The sequence below is a fragment of the Hakea prostrata genome, chromosome 11, assembly GCF_041222555.1.
Source record: "Hakea prostrata isolate BN-2017 chromosome 11, UWA_Hpros_2, whole genome shotgun sequence".
Taxonomy (NCBI): Eukaryota; Viridiplantae; Streptophyta; class Magnoliopsida; order Proteales; family Proteaceae; genus Hakea; species Hakea prostrata.
Window position 1 is genome coordinate 16,082,900 of NC_142610.1, and position 21,595 is coordinate 16,104,494.

Genomic DNA, 21,595 nt, shown 5'->3' on the forward strand with positions numbered 1-21,595 from the left:
TTGATTCTCTATAGTTTACCCCAAAAAAATAAATAAATCAAATTGCATAAAATAATAAATAGGCTAAAGTGTAGCTGCACCGACGTGTGAATTTCTTCGTTACTTGTCAAGAGTTAAACCATGGAGGGTTGGAGAGAATTTTTTCTTCTTTCAAAGTTAAACAATGGAAGTTTAGTTTATTTCTTAAAAAAAAACTTTATTGCCTGGATTATCAACTATATCTATGTAAATTTTCTCTCCTTTGTCGTGCTATATATTTTTTATTTTTATTTATTATTATTATTTTTAAATTTAAATGGTGATAGAAGGTTAATAACTAACCCAAGAGGAAAAATATGAATTTTATTGGACGATTTAGATTTAATCAATAGATCTGATGGTAAATATTTAAAACCGTACAACTAACATATTCACACGTTCAACTACACATTCCTAATAAATAATACCCAAAATTGTAATTACTTGATATTAACCATTTTCAATAATACATAATTACTTGATAACCACTTTTTTCCTCCAATATTAATTAATTTTTGAAATCCTAAAAAATGTTTCTTGATATGTTTTTTCTTTTCTGTGTTATCATGTTTAATTTAACTAATTAATTATTCTCCTCTTTTTCCTCAATGATAAAAGACATGATAACTTAAATAGTACTTTTCATATGAGTACTAAATAGTAAGTATTCTAATTTTACTAAAAAAAATAACAATCAGATCATCAGTTCTCTACCCTTGAAACATAACCATTAGTTCTTGATCGACTTTTATCTTACCAGTTCTCCACTTCCACCTTCTCTATCATTATCCGCAATTCTGATTCTCCAAAGAACACGCTTTCTTTTTTGTTTTTTTTTCATTCCAGGAAAATACTAATATGAATTTTTCTTATTATATGTTAGTAGTATCTCAATTGTCTCCAGTATCTCAAGATTATTGCTAGAGAAACATAACCAGCGAAAATGATAATAGCTTCAAACATTCTCAATTATCTATAAGGATTTTGTATGATTATTTATTATTCTCAATCATGCATAATGTGTTACTAAACAAAGTAGTCCAGTGAAATGAAATACTTTTAAAATGTCTCATGCGATTAGTATTTTCTTTGTGTTTACTTTATTTCATTTTATTCTCTTTTTTTTTATTTGGTAAAACATTTCACTTTTATTCACTACTCCATATTATAGTTTTAAATATTATTTGCCTTTATTATTTGTATTGAAAAAAAAATTTTATTTGCCTTTATGATATATCCAATTGCTTTATAACTAATTATTACCTAAAATATGACTCTGGATGGATTTATTTGGTTAAGAGCTGGCCCAAACTAATTTTGACAACATCAAATGTTCAAACTCTACTTGAATTACACACAAAGTATTATGAGGTCTATAGTAATTTGTACAAAATTAATTACCAAGTAATATGTATGAGATATGTTACCTTTTCTTGTCTGATATTTTTTCTTCACCCTCATACATGACTATATAGGCATATCCACTGGAAGTTTACTAATATATAAAGAAATATCAAGACCCAATGTTGGCTTTAGAGCAACTGCCCTCCCCATGTAATAGGGTGGCCATGAGAGGAGCAAACAAATTGCTCTAAATGAATAGGACCTACCTTAATCCTGATTTAGGGTATTTATATGACCTTGTAAAATATTTTTTGTAAATGGAAATATGATAGGGGTATGAAATTATGAATTCTTTTATTATTTTGTGGTTAGGTGAGGCTTGGGTCATGGTTGAGAGGTTGACTTGGTTGAGTTTGGTCTATCCGAGCTGCCAATATGGCTAGGGTTAGGGTTTTAAAAAGCCTACCAATCCAAACTTGTTGCAATCCTAAATGGAGATATGGGGAAAGATCATTGTATGATTGGGGTTAGGTCCTCCAGTCATTTCATAAGTGAAGGATTACATAGAGTTGTTAGTCTTTTGAAATATATTTGGAGATGTTCATGTTATCATAAAAAAAGGGCGAGTGTACCCTACAACAATTTTTGCTAGGAGTTTGTTTCTATACCTTAACATTAGGCGATAATTATCGTTAAATCCACCAACCATTGCGTCAAAGCCCTTATTAGCCTAATTTCTTTTTCTTTTATAGAAAGTAGCTTCTACATGTTGGAGGGGGGAGGGTAAGAATTGATCATTGCCAACTGAGCCAACCCTTTGTTGGTATTCGTAGCTTAAGTTGGGGGAGGGGGAGGAGAGGGTAAGAATTGATCATTGCCAAGTAAGCCAATCATTTGTTGGTATTAGTAACTTAAGTTGACAGCAACACACGATGACTACTCAAACCAATGAAATTAGGGTTATGTCTTAAGGACAAAGATGGACATATGAAGGTTTATCTTTTGAAACCTATTTGAAGAGGTTCCTCCACTCATTATACTTTGTAGGTGTACCATCTCAATAAAATACCAATCCAGTGATTGACAATCAACTTTTATTCTGAAGAATATCTTAAACTCAAGATCGATTACTAACCATTAGATCAATTGGCATGGTTAGTCAATTGGGCGTGAAGTCAATCCTTCATCCACATGAAGAGAAAAATTTTCAACTCATTTTCAATTCATTTTCAATTGAAGGAAAAAATACGTGTCATCAATCTAATCATTTGGATTGAAAAATTTACAGTTTTATAGTTATGTAGCCTTCTGTTAAGATTAAGAGGGTAATGCCTATAAATATAAAACTCGTTTCCATGCAGGAGATTCTGATCCTACGGCTATTACTCGACCTTCTTCATCGTCTGATTTAAACAGTTGCGTTTTCGTTTAGTATTGTCGACCAAAGGGCGAACCAAGAGAAAGACTACTTTGAGTAGGAGAGAAAGTCTTTGAAAACATTACATCATTTCTCTCGTCTCTGTCTGTTCGTTTAACCTCGAGAAGAATCGAAGGCAATTAAAGTAAGACATGGATCTTGATCAGTGGATTTCTAAAATTAAAGACGGGCAGCATTTGATGGAAGATGAACTTCAGCTTCTATGCGAATATGTAAGGTTTTTGGACGCAAATTCATCTAGTTTCTGTAACTTGGAACTTATAGACTAATTGCGTCAGTGGTTAGGTTTTTGCTAGGTTGCTGCACATGTTCTGTTTACGAAATTTGGGGTTTCATCGGCTGGACATTGTTTTTTTTCTTCAAATTTTCGATTTTTCATCATTTCATATGAAATTTTTTGGTGGGATTGGTTTTTCCATTTGTTTATGGAAATGTATTTGTATGTAAACTACTTTGCTGTTGAATTATGAAGGAATTATGTCTTCATCAGTAGAACTTTGTTACTACACTCTTTTACCCATTAAAATAAGTAGAAATGTTGCTCACATTTCTGAAGAACAAGAACAACAGCAACTAATGGAGCCAACTACGCGGGTCCAAGCAATGAAAACACTCCCATGAACATCCAAGGCCTCCATTGGACAAGACCATGCTGCCTCAAATGATTCTTTCAAGGCTTGTCTTGTATAGGGCTTCCCTTAACTCTAGTCTGATCCGTCCTTTCATATCCTTCTTAGAATTGATAACTACTGCCAAAATTCCTCACCATGCATCATATTTGGGTGCATTTCAACAACACAACATCATAGAACAACTAAATAGTGCCAGCCACACATATCCTTCCTCTTGAATATGCTCTATTTGAAGTCATACATGGTATGAGGCTTAAGCTAACCATGTCTTCCCTCATTACTTCTCATATGGTTATTTTAGGTCTATTTTTGGCTTTTGGGGTTCCCTTAATCTCAAGTCACTTCTCTATACTGGGGCATTTGGAGGCCTCCGTTATACTTGGCCATGCAACCTAAAAAATGACTCTCTAACTTTATCATGGACCATAGCTACTCCAAACCCAGTTCTATTGCGTTCGTTCCTTACTTCATCCTTGTAGTTTCTTTACTTTTAAATATTAACATCCTCATCTCTTTTAGACATGATTTTTTAATATTACAATTCTTAACAGCTCAACACTCCACGCTGTACATGCTGACTAAGAAATATGAACCTCAACATAATATTGAAATGGTTATAGTTTCTCCAAAGCTTAGGTAATGCATGGATGAACCTCAACATAATCTTTTTGCTTTTCCTGGATGAGTCAACCAATCTAAGACAAGGTACCATGGTGTATCCTCTTTGTGGATGATACATTTTGGTGGATGAGACAGTAACTTGGCTTGACGCTATGGTAGAGTGTGGAGACCGACCTTGGAAATAAGTGGTTCCTAAATTAGTAAACCAAAGACAAAGTATGTGATGTGTAACTTTGGTCACAGTAGGATAGGTAATGACATGGTGAAAATTGAGGAGAAAGAGGGATATCACCAATTACTATTGAAGATATCTAGGGTCTATATACCCAAAGAAGGTAACATAGATGACGACGTTTCACAAAGAATTAAAACAAACGGATGTAAGGGAGAGGTGCATCCGGAACCCAATGTTATTGTCACATTCCTCTAATGCTTAAGGGAAAGTCCTATAGGCTGCTGCCTGACTTGCTATGATTATGAGATAGAATGTTAGGCGTTAAGAAGTGTCTTATATCAAATTGAGGAAAAAACATATTAGGGCTGATCTGGGAGTTGCCTTGATATGTGTGAAGCTTTGACAATGTCGTCTTATGTTGTTTGGCCATGTGCAATGTAGGCTTGGGGACGCCCCAGTAAGGAGTTATATGATTCCAATTGAAGGAGCTAAAAGATATAGGAATGGCCTAAAGTGCCTCTTGATGAGGGTTGTGAAGAATACATGCATAGTTAATACAACTTCCGGTAAGGCCTGTTAGAGACTTAGAGGGCAAGGATCCATTTTGTTGACGCCATGTAGGGGAGTTTTTCCTGATGTACTGGGCTATTCCGTCTCCCTTTTGATTTTTGTTTGCTCTTCTTTTTTTCTTCTTTCTGCATTTTATTTCCCTTTGTGTGGACCTAGGTTTTCCCTATTTGGTTTTGAAAGGATCCACGTAGCTGACCCCATTTAGTTGGGATAAGGCTTAGTTTGTTCTTGATTTTTTGTTGTGTTGTTTTATTCATTTGTAAGATTAAAAAAAACTAATCAGATCATGCTCTTCTACACACTCAAAATTGTTAAAATCACTTCTATCTTATTTAAGGTTTAAGGCTGCAATAAGGTTACCTCATTTTGGATTATGTAGTTTTCTTTCTTTTTCATAATACTGAGTTTGTGCAGTAAGTTATTAAATGTACGACTTCAGAACATTGTCTTCTTGACACCATTAAAACTCCTAAAAGCTGCAATAAGATTACCTCATTTTGGGTTATCTAGTTTTCTTTCTTTTTCATAATACTGAGTTTGTGCAGTAAGTTATTAAATGTACGACTTCAGAACATTGTCTTCTTGACACCATTAAAACTCCTGTTAAAAGCCCTGCGTGCTAAAACAAAGGACATTCTAGGTCTCATGCAATATTCTGAAAGTAAACGACATTTTGTCTAAATTTTCCCTTTGGTGTATTACGTGTCAAAAGTTACTGGGTATCACTCTGAATCATTTCTCCCCATTGGCAATTGTCTGCTATAACCTATAGGTCAAAGAGATACTCTCCGAGGAGTCAAATGTGCAGCCTGTCAATAGTCCAGTCACAGTGTGTGGTGACATTCATGGGCAGTTCCATGATCTAAAGAAACTCTTCCAGACAGGAGGTCACGTACCAGAGACAAATTACATTTTTATGGTAAATTTTATATGCTCCATTGTATCTCTTTTATTTTTTTTGGTAAATTTTATTCCTTTTTTCAAGATATCATATTTTCTAAGCTGGCAGATATTAATTCTTCCAAGTCTTGCACAGGGTGATTTTGTCGATCGGGGTTACAACAGTCTGGAGGTTTTCACCATTCTTTTGCTTCTTAAAGCGAGGTATCTATATATATGTGTGTGTGTGTGTGTGGTGCGTTAGTCATATTATTCAATTGTTTTCAGTAATTTATTTCCTGCTAGGTGAATCTGTTAACTTTAGCACTGAAGCCATTCATGTGCTGTCCATCCATGTGAGACTTGAATTAATAACTGATCTCAAGCACTTATTGGACCATATCAAGGAACTTTGCTTGGAGGAAAATTATTTGAATGGTCTGGAAGACAATTGGTTTGGCTTTAGGGAGAACTGAGTTTGTTCTAAATTCATCATCTTGACAAGTCTTTCTTTCATGGACTAACATATCCTTGGTGAGCATATTGGTGTGATGGATTTTACGCTAAGTGGGAAAGTTGGAGGATGGATGTGGTTCCAATCACTTAATTGCATGTTTTATGCAACTGCAAGACTTTCAAGAGCACTACTGTAATATACAAGGATAGCTTTACCTTTTTACTTTCCTGTGCTATCCCCCCCTGAAGGAGTGTTGTATGCCAAAGAAAGCAGCCACTTAGTCACTTTATGCCGGCCTGAGTGACTTCTTAGTATGCCAGCTTAGCTTAGTGACTAATCTAATAAAGGCTAAGTTAGAAAGCGCTTGGTAATCAACAGGAATAGTGGCGTTGAGTTTCTGGTGCTAGTGCTGCCCGGCTGCTGACGGTGCCTAGATGTCGCTATATGGATGGTTTCACGGTGCTGCCCTTTCGCCTGCGTATACGCTGCTACTGGTGTTGCTAGTTTCCTTGGCTCCCTTTCTTTTCTCTTGGCAGCTTTTTATGGGCTGATTTCTGTTGGAGAAAATGAAACAATGTACAAAGACAATTATTTGTTTAGGGACATCAATTACTGGTGACTAGCATGTGTATGATACTAGTGTTTTTATGTTTTTGGAAAGCAATCAAGCAGTTGTTTCAGGAACAATCTGGAGATAACTTGTACATTTTTTTATAGTATAAGCTTCAAGATATTCCCCCAAGGGTTTTAGAGGAATCGAATTTGAGATCCTCTGCTTTCTTAAGCATGGTCCTCCACTGCCTGGGGTATTTTTCTTGACCGTCGAAGCTTTTGTAGCTTAACAGTGTTCCAGGTTCTTATTTATTTATTTATTTTGTTTTGGGGGTGGGGGGGGGGGTTGGCTGGGTTTAGATATTATTATCGTGGATTGGTGGTTTTGAGGTTGAAAGTCGAGGTTGTGTTTATGCCTCTGTCCTATTCAAGCCCCTCCTATTATAGGAAAACTATAGATCATTTAGTGATGGAACCTGATTTGGAATGTACAAGATGTGGAGGATGTAAGAATAGTATCATTTTTAACTGCATTTACATTAAACTTCTTAAAATGACTATACAAGCAATTCAGAGTACTGTAGTGTTTATTGGTGTGGTGATCTGATCCTGCATTTTATAGAATTCTGACTTAGACTTGGATGATGGTATATTGCCATGTGGGTAACAATGTAACCACAATATAGAATTTTCTGCTACAGAAGAAGAATTTGAATGGAGTTTGCTGGATACAGGATCTGGGGGTGGCCAAAAGGTGGATGTGTTTGCATACGTCGTCACTTCAGATAGAGTTTCACCAATGATTCAATTAAAGAAAAGTGGTTTTTGTGTGACTGATAGGTGCAGTGACTTTGGTTCTTCCGCTTAGTAATTGTTCACCTATCATTTAACGAAAGCTCATACCTGAATCTGGTGACTCGTGGAGATAACTTTCTTGCATTGGTCAAATATCTTTCTCATGCTGAAAGATCTATTGTGGTTCTTTGTATGGTTGGTCGCCTGTGAATTTGGAAAAGAAGTCTTCTGAGATCCATATGATCTATCAAAATGTTGGTTCGGGTCTTTCTTGATCTAGTTATTCTAGAAAGTGTTCTACAAAGTAAAAGAGCTAGATTTGGCTGGGATGATTGAAAAGCGGTTCTATATTTTGTCGTGTGATTCCCTGGATCTTCTTTTTGTTATTTGGAACTAATGGCTTAAATTGCACTTCAATGAATGAATGGTTCATCTTTGTTTGTTCTTTGCCTTTTTTCCTTCCTATGTACCAGAAATGCTTATTTTTCTATAACCATGATGTTAGCACAATAAGCGTCTTCTTAGTTGTCAATGAAAAGCAGTGGAAGAAAAGGGGAAAATAAAAACAAATCACCATGGGACTTCCTCTTGTGTATTGGAAATCGGATCATCCATCCATATTCAGTTTAACCTTTTAACTCCTGTATTGGATGAGGTCAATTGCATTTATAATTTTGTAATGGTGATCTTTTGCAATCCGCTGGGGCTTATGGAAAAGACTAAATAGGATACTGTAAGGAAAGCAATGACTTGTTCCTGGTATTTGGAAGCTGGAGGAATGGTCAGTGAACCACAGTTGTAGGCTGAAGGCTTTGTAGGAAATTGCCCAAACCCCCCCCCCCCCCCCCCCCCCCAAAAAAAAAAAAAAAAAAAAAAGAAAAGAAAAGAAAAGAAAAGAGAAAGAAAGAAAAAGATAAAAAAAGGAGAGTGGGATTTTGCATGTGCACTGTGCAGTTGCCTTTGCCACCGGGTTCCATTTTTTTTCCCCTATATAATTTGGAGGTGGTAGTCTTGATGTTGATGGACTGCAAGATATCAAGGTTTTAAAAGATCCTTTATGTACTTCAATGTATTTGTCTGTGATTATGAGAAAAATTCATTCTCTCTCTTTCTCTTCATGCAATATTGCAGAGCACCAAGTTGCTTGGGCCTCTCAGTAACAGATCATCTCAAACCAGCTCTCACTAAGCCAGAAAACCTTTGCTTGGTCCATTTGGTTTCAAATAAGAAAGATATATTATGAAATTACATATATTCATCAACAAGACTTTTGGTCTCTTAAAGAAGTGATTGCAATATTTGAAGTTAATGTTACATGCCGATTTGATACTTGTGCTTATTAGCAGTTGTAATTCTAACTTTATGTTCGAATTTTGGTGCTTCTCTTCATAATAGGTACCCTGCTAACATTACTCTTTTGCGTGGGAATCATGAAAGCAGACAACTAACTCAGGTATCCTCTCAAGCAAGGAAGAAATTTCGATCGATATGAACATTTCGACCTTGGAAAAGGTCGAAATTTCGAGGTTCCGGTCGAAATTTTGACCAAACCGAATACCTTTTTTCCTGATTCTTGAAAACTCAATTTCGAGCCTTAAATGCACTCAAATTGATTTGGATTTTTGCATACTAGCTATTTCAAGCATAATAAACACTATAAAACTACTAGTTTACTAAAAAACTACTGAAAATGTAACATCCAACATTCCAAGTATATAGTACATGAATCAGAGAAGAAGCGGGAATGTTATTACTTACAAGTCTATTCTATTCAAGCCTCAAGGAAAATACACATTATATATCTCATATGGAGTGGGGCCCTGTACACCACTCCTAGCCCTGCCTATCTGCTCAATCATATCTCTGTAGTAGGGCCCCTGGGCTGTATGTGCTGGAACACTATGGTAATGCGCCCATTTGGAGAAAGCCATCCCCACTTTCTCCTTCACACTCCCCCATAAGTGCTTCAACTTTCTCTGTTTATGCTCAGGCCTCGCAAATAGGGCCCGATCATTGCGAAGAATCTTAAGATCTGGATCTGTAGGATGTGCTGAGGAAGCTCGACCCCTTGTAGGGGCCCGTGGGATAGGAGCCTCCTGCCTCACACTTTGAGATAGGGACTTGGGAGCCACTTGTGCCTCCCATACCTACTGGCTCTTTAGAGGACCCACAACCAAGACCCCTCTGTTGCCTCCTCATGTCATTAATCCTCTGTTGCTCGCTACTCATCATCATCGCCCTCCTCAGCTGATCGGCCTCTGGATCAGGGTCACTGTCTCCTGGCTCATCCCTACCATAACCCTCAGGATCTGGAAGGTCATCTAAGCAGGCATCCTCGAACTCATCCCTCTGTGTGCTCTTCTCTTTCCTCTTTTGCTTTGTACCAGTAATATATGAGGCCATTGCCCTCGTGACCCCTATGGGCACCTTGTTACATCCTGTTGCCACCAGGCTAGATGCATCTTCAATATAGTGGCCCCACCTCCTCCTATTTGTTTCTTACAATAATTACACTCGCTCTTCCTCCTATCAGCTGTCAATGGCCTCCCATGTTCCCAAGCTATGTCTGACATCTTTAAAATAGAGTATCTTGAAAAGTTCCACAATATGCTCCAAAAATGACATACATGCTTCTAATAATAACCTCATATTTTTAAATATAAAAAAATATATGTATAACTATATAAGTATTTTTTAATATATAAATAATTTTAAAATATATAAAATACACACAAACTATCTTAAAAATATCCACAACATGCTTCCACTAATACTCCACTATTTTAAAATTTAAAACAGAAATTAATTAGTTTTTTTAATATTTAAATATTTTTTAATTATTTAAATATATATTAAATACAGTAAAATTACATAATTAACAGAAAAAAAAATTAATTCAACACCATCACAGCAATATGGTGTCTCAACTCTCACATACATTCATTTGAAGCTTATACATGTACTATACATATACATTTTTAGCAATATACATAATTTAGTAAATAATTTTTAATAACAGAAAAATAAAAAAATAGTAGGAAGAATCAAAAAATAATTTTGACACTACAAATTCATAGATCAACACTCTAAAGTAAACATATATATTGGAAGCAATCTAACAAGATTTAAAGCACAAATGAAACAAAAATAAAAAAATGAGGAAGTTGGTTACTCACCTTGCAAGATTTGAGAAAATGCACAAATGGAGGAGCAAATCAAGTGTTTGATGGAAATGGAATACTAGAAATTAGGTGTAGAAGGGGATGAAAACAAGAGAAATCAGCAAAAAATTCAAACACAACTCGAAATGGCTCTAGCGATATGGCTCGGTAGGTCGAAATTCCGTCGGTATGTCAAAACTGGGTCGAAACAAGGTATCTTATAACTTACGCAGGTATCATTTCGGCCCGATATGGTATCGGGCCGAAATATCGACTCGTATCGACCGAAATATCAGTTGATATGAAACGATACAGGATACATTTTGTGCCTATACCTGTATTTCGTTTCGATTTGGAATTCTGCAGGCATTTCGGTTGAAATTTCGACCATTTCGATTGAATTTTTTTCCATGCTCTCAAGTATTATAGCTGTGAGTTAAGGTTATCTGTCTTATAGGTAGAATCAATTGGGGTCTTTCCTAGTCGGGACTTTCCTAATTAGTCGGTCTCAACCGTGTTTCTTTTTCCATCAAGAAAAGGCAACCCAAGAGTGATGTAGGTCAGCAGACATACCCCAAGAAGAGTCCCAAGGCTTGAAAGAAGTCCTAGCCTTGCTGCCGAGCAGCCTAGGTTGCTACCCAGCAGCACAAGAAGCACAATCGAAACAAGGGGTAGTTTAGTTATTTTGACAGTCCTACTCAGCCTAGCTGGGCATAATTACAATTTCTGTATTCTATCCTATGTTTTTGTTTAATGAATACCCTGTCCAACTGATAGTCCATCTCTTCTGGTTACTTAGCTGGACTCACAGTTTGGTTCAGATTATGTAATCCTTTTACTTGATCCCCATTCGATACCTCATTGAAGCCTTGTTTGCTTCAGCGTAGTTGCTCTTTGAGTCTCGACTATTCCCAGATGTAAGATCTTGTTTTTTGGTTCTGTTTCAATTGTTTAATTCACTATTACAATAAGTGGTACCAGAGCAGGGCAAAGAATCATCCATCAAGGCATCTAGATCCACTTAATTTGATGACCACAATTGTGGAGATGTTCCAACAGTTGAGTGGGCATTACTCAACGTTAATTACCACTTAAATGAAGCTGAAAATATGAACTCTAGCAGTTCCATAATACATGATACTATATCAGGGGATGATATGCATTTCTGGAGAAAAACTGTGGCAGATTGGGTGGTCAGAACTCAGAAGACTCCAAAACAGGCGAGTTTAGTCAATATGAGGGTAATAGCTGCTCAGAATCTGAAGCTTCTTGGAAGTTCAAATTAGCAAATGTGGTTAAGTATAATAATAACAGGACGGGGGATATATTAGACAGGGAAATTGAAGCTAATAATAGGTTTAAGAAGTTTTTTAAGTAGTGAAATCAGGTCTGTAATATACAAGAGACAGAACCAAAGATCAACACTCAAATCTGCAACTATATATACACAGTTTCTGGTGTAAAAATTGACATAAGACCAGTTTGGGAGAAATTGCAAGGCAAGAGATCTACAAGTTAGATTAATGTAGAAATTGGATTGAGTTTCTACCCTTGATGGGTGGAAGACTAAAGGGTAAAATTTCGTACAGTTGGATGGGGTTGGCTGGAATAGCTTGGGAACACATTATTGAAGTTCTACAAGAAAGAGAAAGTAGCAAGGAGGATCTTATCCTGAGGGAAAATTCTTTCCTGTTAATAGGGTTTGGATGAGAGAATAATCATGAAACAATTGAGAATACCAGTAGCATGAGCACGAGAACGGACGATCTACCTAGGCTTTTCGCTGCATGGTATTAATTGGATCTCTAACCAATTCCTTCCCTTGATCAAGCATTGGGATTCTCCTTGGATTAGCGGCAGCAACAATATTTTTTGTTTTTATTATGGGCTATTGCTTTGCCCATGCATTACCTTTTTGTTGATGGAAAAAAGAAGCTAGAGAACAACTCAGGATGTCCGAAGTAGGAAAGAACATTGATGGGTTCTAATTTAGATTACAAGAAAAGGCCAGATCTTGTGGATGAGATTCTTATCTTAATAATTTGTGAAATTTCAAAGAAACAAGCAAACGTCTTAAATTGACCCTACGCTGAACGATAACTTAAACTGGACCATAATTTACCGATTGAACCAAAACAAGGGCATATAGTAACTAACTTAGATTACAAGAAAAGGCCGAAGTAGGAAAGAACATTGATGGGTTCTAATTTAGATTACAAGAAAAGGCCAGATCTTGTGGATGAGATTCTTATCTTAATAATTTGTGAAATTTCCAAGAAACAAGCAAACGTCTTAAATTGACCCTATGCTGAACGATAACTTAAACTGGACCATAATTTACCGATTGAACCAAAACAAGGGCATATAGTAACTAAGGGCCAACCTAATTAATTATAAACCTGAATATAAGAGGCAGTGGCAATTCTTTAATCAAAAGGAAACTTTAGATCCCATTAGATATATTAAAAGAATTAGGTACAACTTTACAGTACAAGTACAAGTATAACCAAGAATTAAGTTTAAAACAAGGACAGTGGTGGAAAATTTAGTATAGGAATGGGTGTAATCAGAATCTAAATGTAGGATTTATTGCCTTTTATGTTACATCAGTAAATCACTCAAATATAAAGAAGAAGCTTCCATCATCTTTTCCCCAAATGAACATTAAACAGGGCTTCATTTCTCTTGGAAGTTTAAGGTAAGGACAGTACTCCCTGCTCCATCTATTCCAAACATTGCTGGTCTCAAAAACCAATTAACACGTTAATCAATCAAATTTCTGAAATAATCTCCGGCAGTAGTGCTAAATGACAGGGGTAGTTACAGTTTTGGTTTGGTTTGCATGGCCCCTCATTAATGTCAATCAGATACTGTGGGCGGTGAATCGCTTCCATCAGAAGCCCTTCTCATAGTACATGAACAATCATTCCTAACTGAAGTTAGTTGTCTAGTTCTAGCAATTCCCCCCCCCCAAAATTTAAAGATAAGAGCTACAACCAGTAAACACCATTGTTTGCTGGATTTGAAGTGGGGTGGGAAAAAGTTTGAAAAAACAAAATTTTCCATAAAATCCCAAATGTGGCTTCTTTGGTTCACTAGGGTGAGAAAGTTGGCACTTGTCTGCTGAGGTGGCATGCTAACTTTCCCACCCCATCCCTTTTCAAAACCCCACAAAATAGGTGGGATTTTGTGGAAAAATGTGAAAAACAACAAAGTGGGACTCACATTTATAACTTCCCCACAAAATCCTTTCATTTCCTTTCTTGTTCCCCCACCCCATTACATATGGGTCCCACATGTTTTTTTTTTCCACCCCACTTTTGCAAACAAACGGTGCCTCAAGGAACACATCATTAATGGATAGAACAAGCATAGTTTCACAAGCATGGGAGCTAAACCTATAACAAGATTGTTGCATTTTTCAAATTAAGATCTAAAGTTGATACAATGGTTATCTAAACAAAAAGGGCATACCCAGTGCACTAGGCTCTTGCGGTCCTGTCACTTAGCCATTGTGGGGTCTAGGGAGGGAAATAATGAATGCAACGTTACCCTACTTCGTGGAAAAGGATGTTTTCAGATGCTCGAACAATGCATATACAAATAAAAGAGAAAATAAAGGTTTCCTAAACAAAATCTAGACTTTTAGAAGAAACTGTATCAACAGGGTAATTAAACAACTGCCCAGTCTTATAGATGCTTCCAACTTCCCTAACATAAATCCACTGCAACATCTACATTATAATTCCAAGTCTTGAATATTGTATGACTTCATCAATATTTGTAGTTGGCCTCATCTACTTTTGCTTCATTATACTGTCCTTGTTTCTGGCTGGCACTTCTCATCGATCTTCCTCTGATGTATTTTATCTGAGTCTCGTATTCATTTTGTTAGTTCTGTTTTCATATGTTTTTTCATGGTTTGTATTTGGCATTCAGAAGCTGTCGTATTATATAATAGTTTTTGAGGTGTTGCCTTGTCACTTAGAAGGGTGCCTTGAATGCCTTTGTCACCGTTCATTCAGCCCCTCTCAAATGCTTTGGGTTGCCTGGATGCCGACGTCTCTGTTATATATCAACACTTTAGTTCCATATCTTGAAATTTTTGGAGGTTTGTGTTACTTTTTAGATCAGTTCTCAACTGGGCCTTTAAAAAATTAGGTGCTTGTGGGCAGCTGCCAGTGACTTCAGTCGTTTCAACGGCTCAACTTCGGCCTTTACAGTATATTGGTTACCTATCAATAAAGTTTTTGACATCTAGATCCAGTAGGAAGTAATGAACATGTAGAATGCAAGTGCCCCACTCACTTGTCAAGTTTCATCTTGAATGAAGTTGGTGAAGGGACAAAATAAAGGATTAAATAAATCCAGGACTACTCTTTCTTTTTTTTTTTTTGGGGGGGGGGGGGGGGGTTTGCATGTCTCATTTATTTTCGATTCTCCTTCCTATATTTTCTCCTTATTACTCGCCGTTTTACTTTCTTTTTCTTTCTGCTATTGCTCACCCAGGTCAGATCTTTTTCCTCCATGTTATTCCTCTAAGTCCCTCTTATGTTTTCTGTCTCCCAACATGTCCCATAGATTTCCCAAAATAATACTGATTTAATTTGTATTATTTTTAGAATGTCATAGATCAATTACTGTTCTTTTACATCATAAGATCTTGCAGTCATTCTTTCCGTCTATTTCTAACTGTTAGATCTGTGGCTGGATTTCTGGCGTTTATCTCACAGACCTCTCTATCAACAAAATCACAGCCTTATATCACTCTTTGGGCCATTAACCGTATGATGATCAGGTCTGCTAGATCTGTTTGGTTTGCATCAAGAGGGCTTACTGTCAGCAGTAAATGGAATTCAAAATAAAGGTGGTAATTTGGCATGCACGAGTCCCTTTATCTATTTCTAATGATGTTCAGATTGGCTGCCTAAATACCATGCAGTACTCTGACTCTTAAGAGGGGTTACCGGGAACTTTTTGCTGGTATCTAATTTAGGTTGTTATGTGGAATTTCCATAGCTATCAAGGTGTCACGTAGGCATCCAGGAGCATTAGTGGTGCCTAGGTGTGAAGGTGTTTGACCATTGCCCAGGACACACCTTGTCACCTTTGTTAGTGTCACTTGGATTACCTCCCACCCCTCTAGACACTTGCTTCCCAAGGCGTCATGACAACTACAGGAATTTCATAGTTTACTGGATGAGTGCTGTTGCTGCACAATCCTGTTCGTCCCTTCAGCCGGTTGAACCTGCAAAGATGAGCTCGACCGTGGAGGTCGAGTTTTCACCTCCGACGATCTAGTTAGAAATCCGACTAAGGAAGGCAAGAAAGTAATGAACAATAATAATATGAATAGTGATGATTCTATTCAGCGTACCTTTCTCTTGTGCTCCCTTACCTTTTTATAGATTTTCTATGTATGAGTTTGAGTGAGACTCAAACCCTAGTTAGGTTGTGATCTGACTCTTAGTCATTGAGTCCTACTCAAACACGAGTAGTTGAGTCGTGACTGAATACTGTTTCTTTGGCTAGAATCTTATTCAGATTTACCTTGTTATTCAACCTTTGTACTTGTTCGACTGACCTTGACTTGGTCGGTCTAACGCGATCCGAGCTGGTCGGACTGGGCTCAAACCGAACTGGTTTGATTCCGATATGGTCGGACTGGGCTTAAACCGGATTGGTTTAAGCTTATTTATTCTTTCCTTATCATAAGCCCCCCAGTCTCTGAAGTCCGAGCTTTCTCTTGTTCGGGCTTTAGAGATTTGGTGACCGGATATATCAATGTTTTCGACCAGTGTTACTTGGTAACATTCGCAATCCTGATTTGTGGAAGTTTCATGGCTGACGTCATCTGTTAGGGTATTGCGCCATTACAGCTGAGAATGACGGCGCACGTTCTTTGAGGAAGCAGCTTTTTGGACACGTGGCCTGGCATTTATGACCCCTGATGATGACATTTAATCTTTGAAAAATGTTGGAAATTCAACCGTTTTTTCTTTCTTAATCCCAACCTTCAGATTGGGATCTTAAAGAATTCGTACGGTTTTAATCTCTGTGACTCATTAGATGGAAGAGCTTCTTCAGAGCCGTTAGATTAGGCTCTTTTTTGGAAATTCTGCAGTCCTCCTTTCTCATTCCTTAGATTAGAATATTTGGATGGGGGTTTATAAATCTTCCTTCTTCCTCTTTCTTTCATTTCTGCTTCTGCTTCGTCTGTTGTTTCCTTTGTGAAGACGAAAAAGGGTTGCAGAGCTTTCAAGGTTAGTTTCGGACCATTTTTTGGTGCCTGCTCAGCTGTTCTATTCACGAGTAAGTTCCTCTGTCTTTTCTAAATGTTTTGATGTCTTCTATTGTTGTATTTGTATGGTGTTCTGAATTCTTTTTTGCATTTTTTTCTTTTTTCTTTTCTGGTTTGTTTCGCTTCGTTTAGTAATGGGTATGAAGAGGAAAGCCTCTAAGCCTTCTAGGGCCTCTTTTAGTCAACCCTCTTCTGGGAGCTCCACTGCTCGTTCTGGAGACAGTGGGGCTTCCTCTTCTGGGTACATGACACTGATAGTGACACTGCTGTTGACCCGACCTTGTCTCCGGGTACTCGTCCAAACCTACTTAGTGATGCTGAGTTAACTTCGTTGAGCATTCGTAGTCGGTTTAGTACGAATAGGAAGCGTTGGTTGCTTAACCTTTCTCCCTCAGCCTTAGCTCTTGAGAGAAGTCGTCCTAAGACTTCCGAACGCATAGATTTCGACCCATAGTACTTCGGGTCCCAAATTTTATCCGTCCGAGCTCACAGAAGCTGATTTGAAGGAAATTCGGGCTCGGTATGCTATTCCTGATAGCTTCGTATTGAGCGTTCCATCTTTTCATGATCGGGCTCACCGACCTCCTCCTGGTGAGTTTGCTGTATACGAGGATGCCTTTGTCAGTGGCTTTAGGCTTCCCGTGCACTTTGTCTTTGTTAATTTCCTTAATCGTTTTGGGATGTGTCCGGGAATGTTAGCACCCAACAGTTGGCGTAATATCATCTGTTTTTGGGGATTCTGTAAACAGGATGAGGTCGGTGTGGTGCCGACCTTGAATTTGTTTCTTAGTTCTTTATGTGTAAAAAACAAGAACAAGATCGTTGGTTTTATCTTTCCAAGCGTATTGCTTTTCATTCTGGTTGGGAGGGGAATTTTGTGGGGAAGGGTACTCTCCCTACCAACACTAAGGGTTGGAGGTCTAGATACTTTTTTGTTCGTCCTCCCTCTTCTCCCGGTTTCCCGACCTTGTGGCCTAAGATACCCAGGGAGGATTCAAATGCCATCCCTCCTCTTGTTCCGAACAGGAAGCCCGGGATCGTATTCGGAAGATCCCTACCGCAGATCGGAACTTATTCGCTGTTAATGGATATTGTCCGGAATATCCGAACATCCTCCATTACTGGGGGTTTCTAACCGGTAAGATGAGTCCTTTCTCCTTTTCATCTTGCTTTTGTATCACTTTATTATTTCCCAAGTCATCTTACTCGGAAAAAATGATGCAGTGATGCTCGGTGAGGAAGATTTTGAGGATGCTGCAGCTAGTATGTTGGAGGTGGAGGCCAAGCATCCTACCAAGCCAGATAAGGCTCCAGCTGCTGATCGGTCTTCTCCCTCGAAGGATAAGGTTGTAGTGAAGGATAAATCATCTTCCCGTGTTCGGAAAGGGAACTCCTCCGATCTTCCTCCCCGACCAACCAAGAAGGTGGCTAGCAAGAACAGTTCGGATCCTGATTCTCACCCTTCCTTGGGTGAGGATATTTCAGGTCAGGGTAATCCTGATGAGTTTAGGACCTCAGGTTCTACCAACATTCTTCGACCAGATTGGTCGTTGGATGGTAATTCGTCAGTTTTTAGGGGCGATCCTCACTCCATGTCCCATGTTGCAAACGAGTGGCTGACTGGGGCTATTTTTCCGTCCGACCTCGAATACCTCCATACCTTTGGTCGTCTTCAGGCACATAACATTACTGTGAGGTATGTGTACTTTTTTCCTGTTTTGACTGTTATTTTCTTTACTGCATATGTAATCTTACCCTTTTTTCCTGGTGTACAGGATGGCTTGTGCTTTGGTCCAATCCTTGGGTCAAAGTATTGGCTCTGCTCGGCAAGATTACTTTTCTCTTCAAGAGTCCGAGCAACGTAATGAGAAGTTAAAAGAGGAGTTGTTAGCTTTGAAATCGAGTAACAACTCCTTGATTGCTCGAGAAGCCGAGCTGCTGAGCGAGCTTGCAGATGTGAAAGGTACTAACGATGCATTAGTGCTCGAAAAATCCACTCTGCAAACTAGCTTGGAGGAGGCTGAAGGCTCCCTGGTCGGAAAGGATGCAGAGATCAGTAGCCTGCAAGCAAAGTTGGAGAGTTCGGATAGCGAGGTTGCTCGGTTGACCAGGATGATTGAAGAAAAAGCTCCCTGTATTTTTGAAGATCTCTCCGACGAGCTTCGTCATGAAGTCATTAAGAGGTGGATCAAGACGGCAGGGTGCAAAAAGTTTATGGCGAAGGTTGCTGCCCCTGGGTATATTTATGCTCGTCGCCAAGTTTATCAGGGGATCATAGCAGCTTTTAAGGATTTGAATTTGGAGGCTTTCAAGGCTTTCATTGACCCGGGCATCTATGACGATCTGAAAGTTCCTCGTCCCCAGTGGTGTGCCGACCAGCCTCGATTCCCGAAGCCTTCAAATGTTGAAGTAACTGACTTTTTGGATTCGAATAGGGATCCGATGCCCAAGGTCGGATGCTCGACTACTTCTACCTCTTCAAGTAAATCTGAGCAGAAAAAGACTTAGTTCGGATGACTTTTTAAATGTCTTTTGTTGATACACTGCTCTCTTTTTGAGGCTCTATGTTCGGAATAGAATGGTAATTTTAATCTATAATAGATGTTTTTGTCAATCGTTACCCCCTTTCTTCCGAACACCAAAGTTTAAATCTTTGTTTGTCTAAGTTGCTTAGGGCTTGTGTTTGGCGACCTTAGTAGGTCGGTTACCTAAGTAACTTAGGACTTTTTGTGCCTAAGTGACTTAGGACTTTTGTGCCTAAGTGATTTAGGGCTTTTGTTTTTCCGACCTTAGTAGGTTGGTTGCCTAAGTGACTTAGGGCTTTTTGTGCCTAAGTGACTTAGGGCTTTTGTGCCAAAGTGACTTAGGGCTTTTGTTTTCCCGACCTTAGTAGGTTGGTTGCCTAAGTGACTTAGGGCTTTTTGTGCCTAAGTGACTTGGGGCTTTTGTGCCAAAGTGACTTAGGGCTTTTGTTTTCCCGACCTTAGTAGGTTGGTTGCCTAAGTGACTTAGGGCTTTTTGTGCCTAAGTGACTTAGGGCTTTTGTGTTTCCGACCTTAGAAGGTCGGTTGCCTAAGTGACTTAGGGCTTTTTGTGCCTAAGTGACTTAGGGCTTTTGTGCCTAAGTGACTTAGGGCTTTTGTTTTCCGACCTTAGTAGGTCGGGTGATGAATTTTATTTTTTGTCAGTACTCCGTAATCATCTTAGCTAAGTTTTCTAGCTTGAGCTGTGATGATATGTAGAAACTTCAAAAACTTTATTCAAAAAATTCAAAATGTCCTGAATCACAAACTATTGTGTGTATCTAAACAATTTAAAGACAAAACTAAAAGAAAATTCCAAAATTTGTTGAGGATTTTATACTATTGATAGTATTTCCTCAAGTTGTTTGAATTCCAGGTCCGAGGTATTAGTTGGCCGGTCTCTGGATCTCGCAGCTTGTATGCTCCCGGGGCAATTTGTTGTACTACAATGTATGGTCCTTCCCAGTTTGGAGCAAGCTTTCCTTGATTTGTAGGATCAGAAGTAGATGATTTACGAAGGACTAAATCTCCGGGGAGATATTGTCGCATTTTAACCCTTGCATTGTAATGTGTTGCAATGTGTCTTTGGTATTCCTCCAAGCGATATTGTGCTTTATCTCTGACTTCTTCAATGAAGTCTATGTTTGCCCTCATTCCTTCGATGTTTGCTTCTTCATTGAATTCTTCTTCTCTTATAGATCCGACCTTAACCTCTACGGGAATCCGAGCTTCGACTCCATAAGCTAGTCGGAATGGAGATTCGCCGGTGGTCGTTCTCGCAGTAGTTCGGTAAGACCAGAGTACTTTAGGTAACTCTTCTACCCATCTGCCTTTAGACTGATCCAATCTTTTCTTCAATCCTTCAAGCATTGATCTATTAGTAACTTCTACTTGACCATTACTTTGTGGATAGGCTACAGAGGACCAACGATGTTCTATGCCCTGCTCTTTATAGAATCGTTCGAATTCCGCATTTTCGAACTGTTTACCGTGGTCGGTTACAATGATTTTTGGGATACCATACCGATACATTATATTATGTGTGACGAATTTTTTCATCTGGTCGGTATTAATGGATGCCAGTGCTTCAGCCTCCACCCATTTAGTAAAGTAATCGATTGCCACCACTAGGTATTCTCTGCTCCCTGTGGCTTTTGGTAGTTTTCCTACCAAGTCTATCCCCCATCTAGCGAAGGGAATTGGAGAGAGGGTTGATGTTAGAGGCATTGCAGGAGCATGAGGTATGTTGGCGTGCGCTTGGCATTTGTCACATTTGCGGACGTGAGCCTTCAAATCTTCTTGTAGCGTGGGCCAATAGTATCCTTGCCTTATTATCTTGTCTACTAAGGCTCTGGCTCCTATATGACCTCCACAATTTCCTTCATGGATTTCTTTTAGGATGACAGCTGCCTCAGGAGCCCCTACGGATCGTAACAATGGTCGGGTTAGAGATTTTTTGTATAACTTGTCATTTCTGACGGTGTATCTGACCGCTCTTTGCTTTACAGTTCTGGCTTCTTTTGGATCTTCTGGTAGTAGATCACTTTCCAGATAATTGATTATTGGAGTCATCCACCCTTGCTCGGTTTGTATGTGCATCTGGTCGGTCAGATTGATGCTCGGAAACTG

At 38.5% G+C, this 21,595-nt stretch overlaps 1 protein-coding gene across 1 annotated transcript in view; it reads left to right on the forward strand.

The window, feature by feature from the left end:
• The first annotated feature begins 2,805 nt into the window (after positions 1-2,805).
• LOC149000418 (phytochrome-associated serine/threonine-protein phosphatase-like) overlaps positions 2,806-21,595 on the forward strand; it is a 30,642-nt gene continuing 11,852 nt past the window's right edge. The window contains exons 1-4 of the mRNA XM_089139759.1: positions 2,806-3,012; positions 5,571-5,717; positions 5,835-5,902; positions 8,877-8,934. Of these exons, the coding sequence (XP_088995885.1) occupies positions 2,932-3,012; positions 5,571-5,717; positions 5,835-5,902; positions 8,877-8,934 (354 nt within the window). The 5' untranslated portion in view covers positions 2,806-2,931. The remainder of the gene's footprint in view (positions 3,013-5,570; positions 5,718-5,834; positions 5,903-8,876; positions 8,935-21,595) is intronic.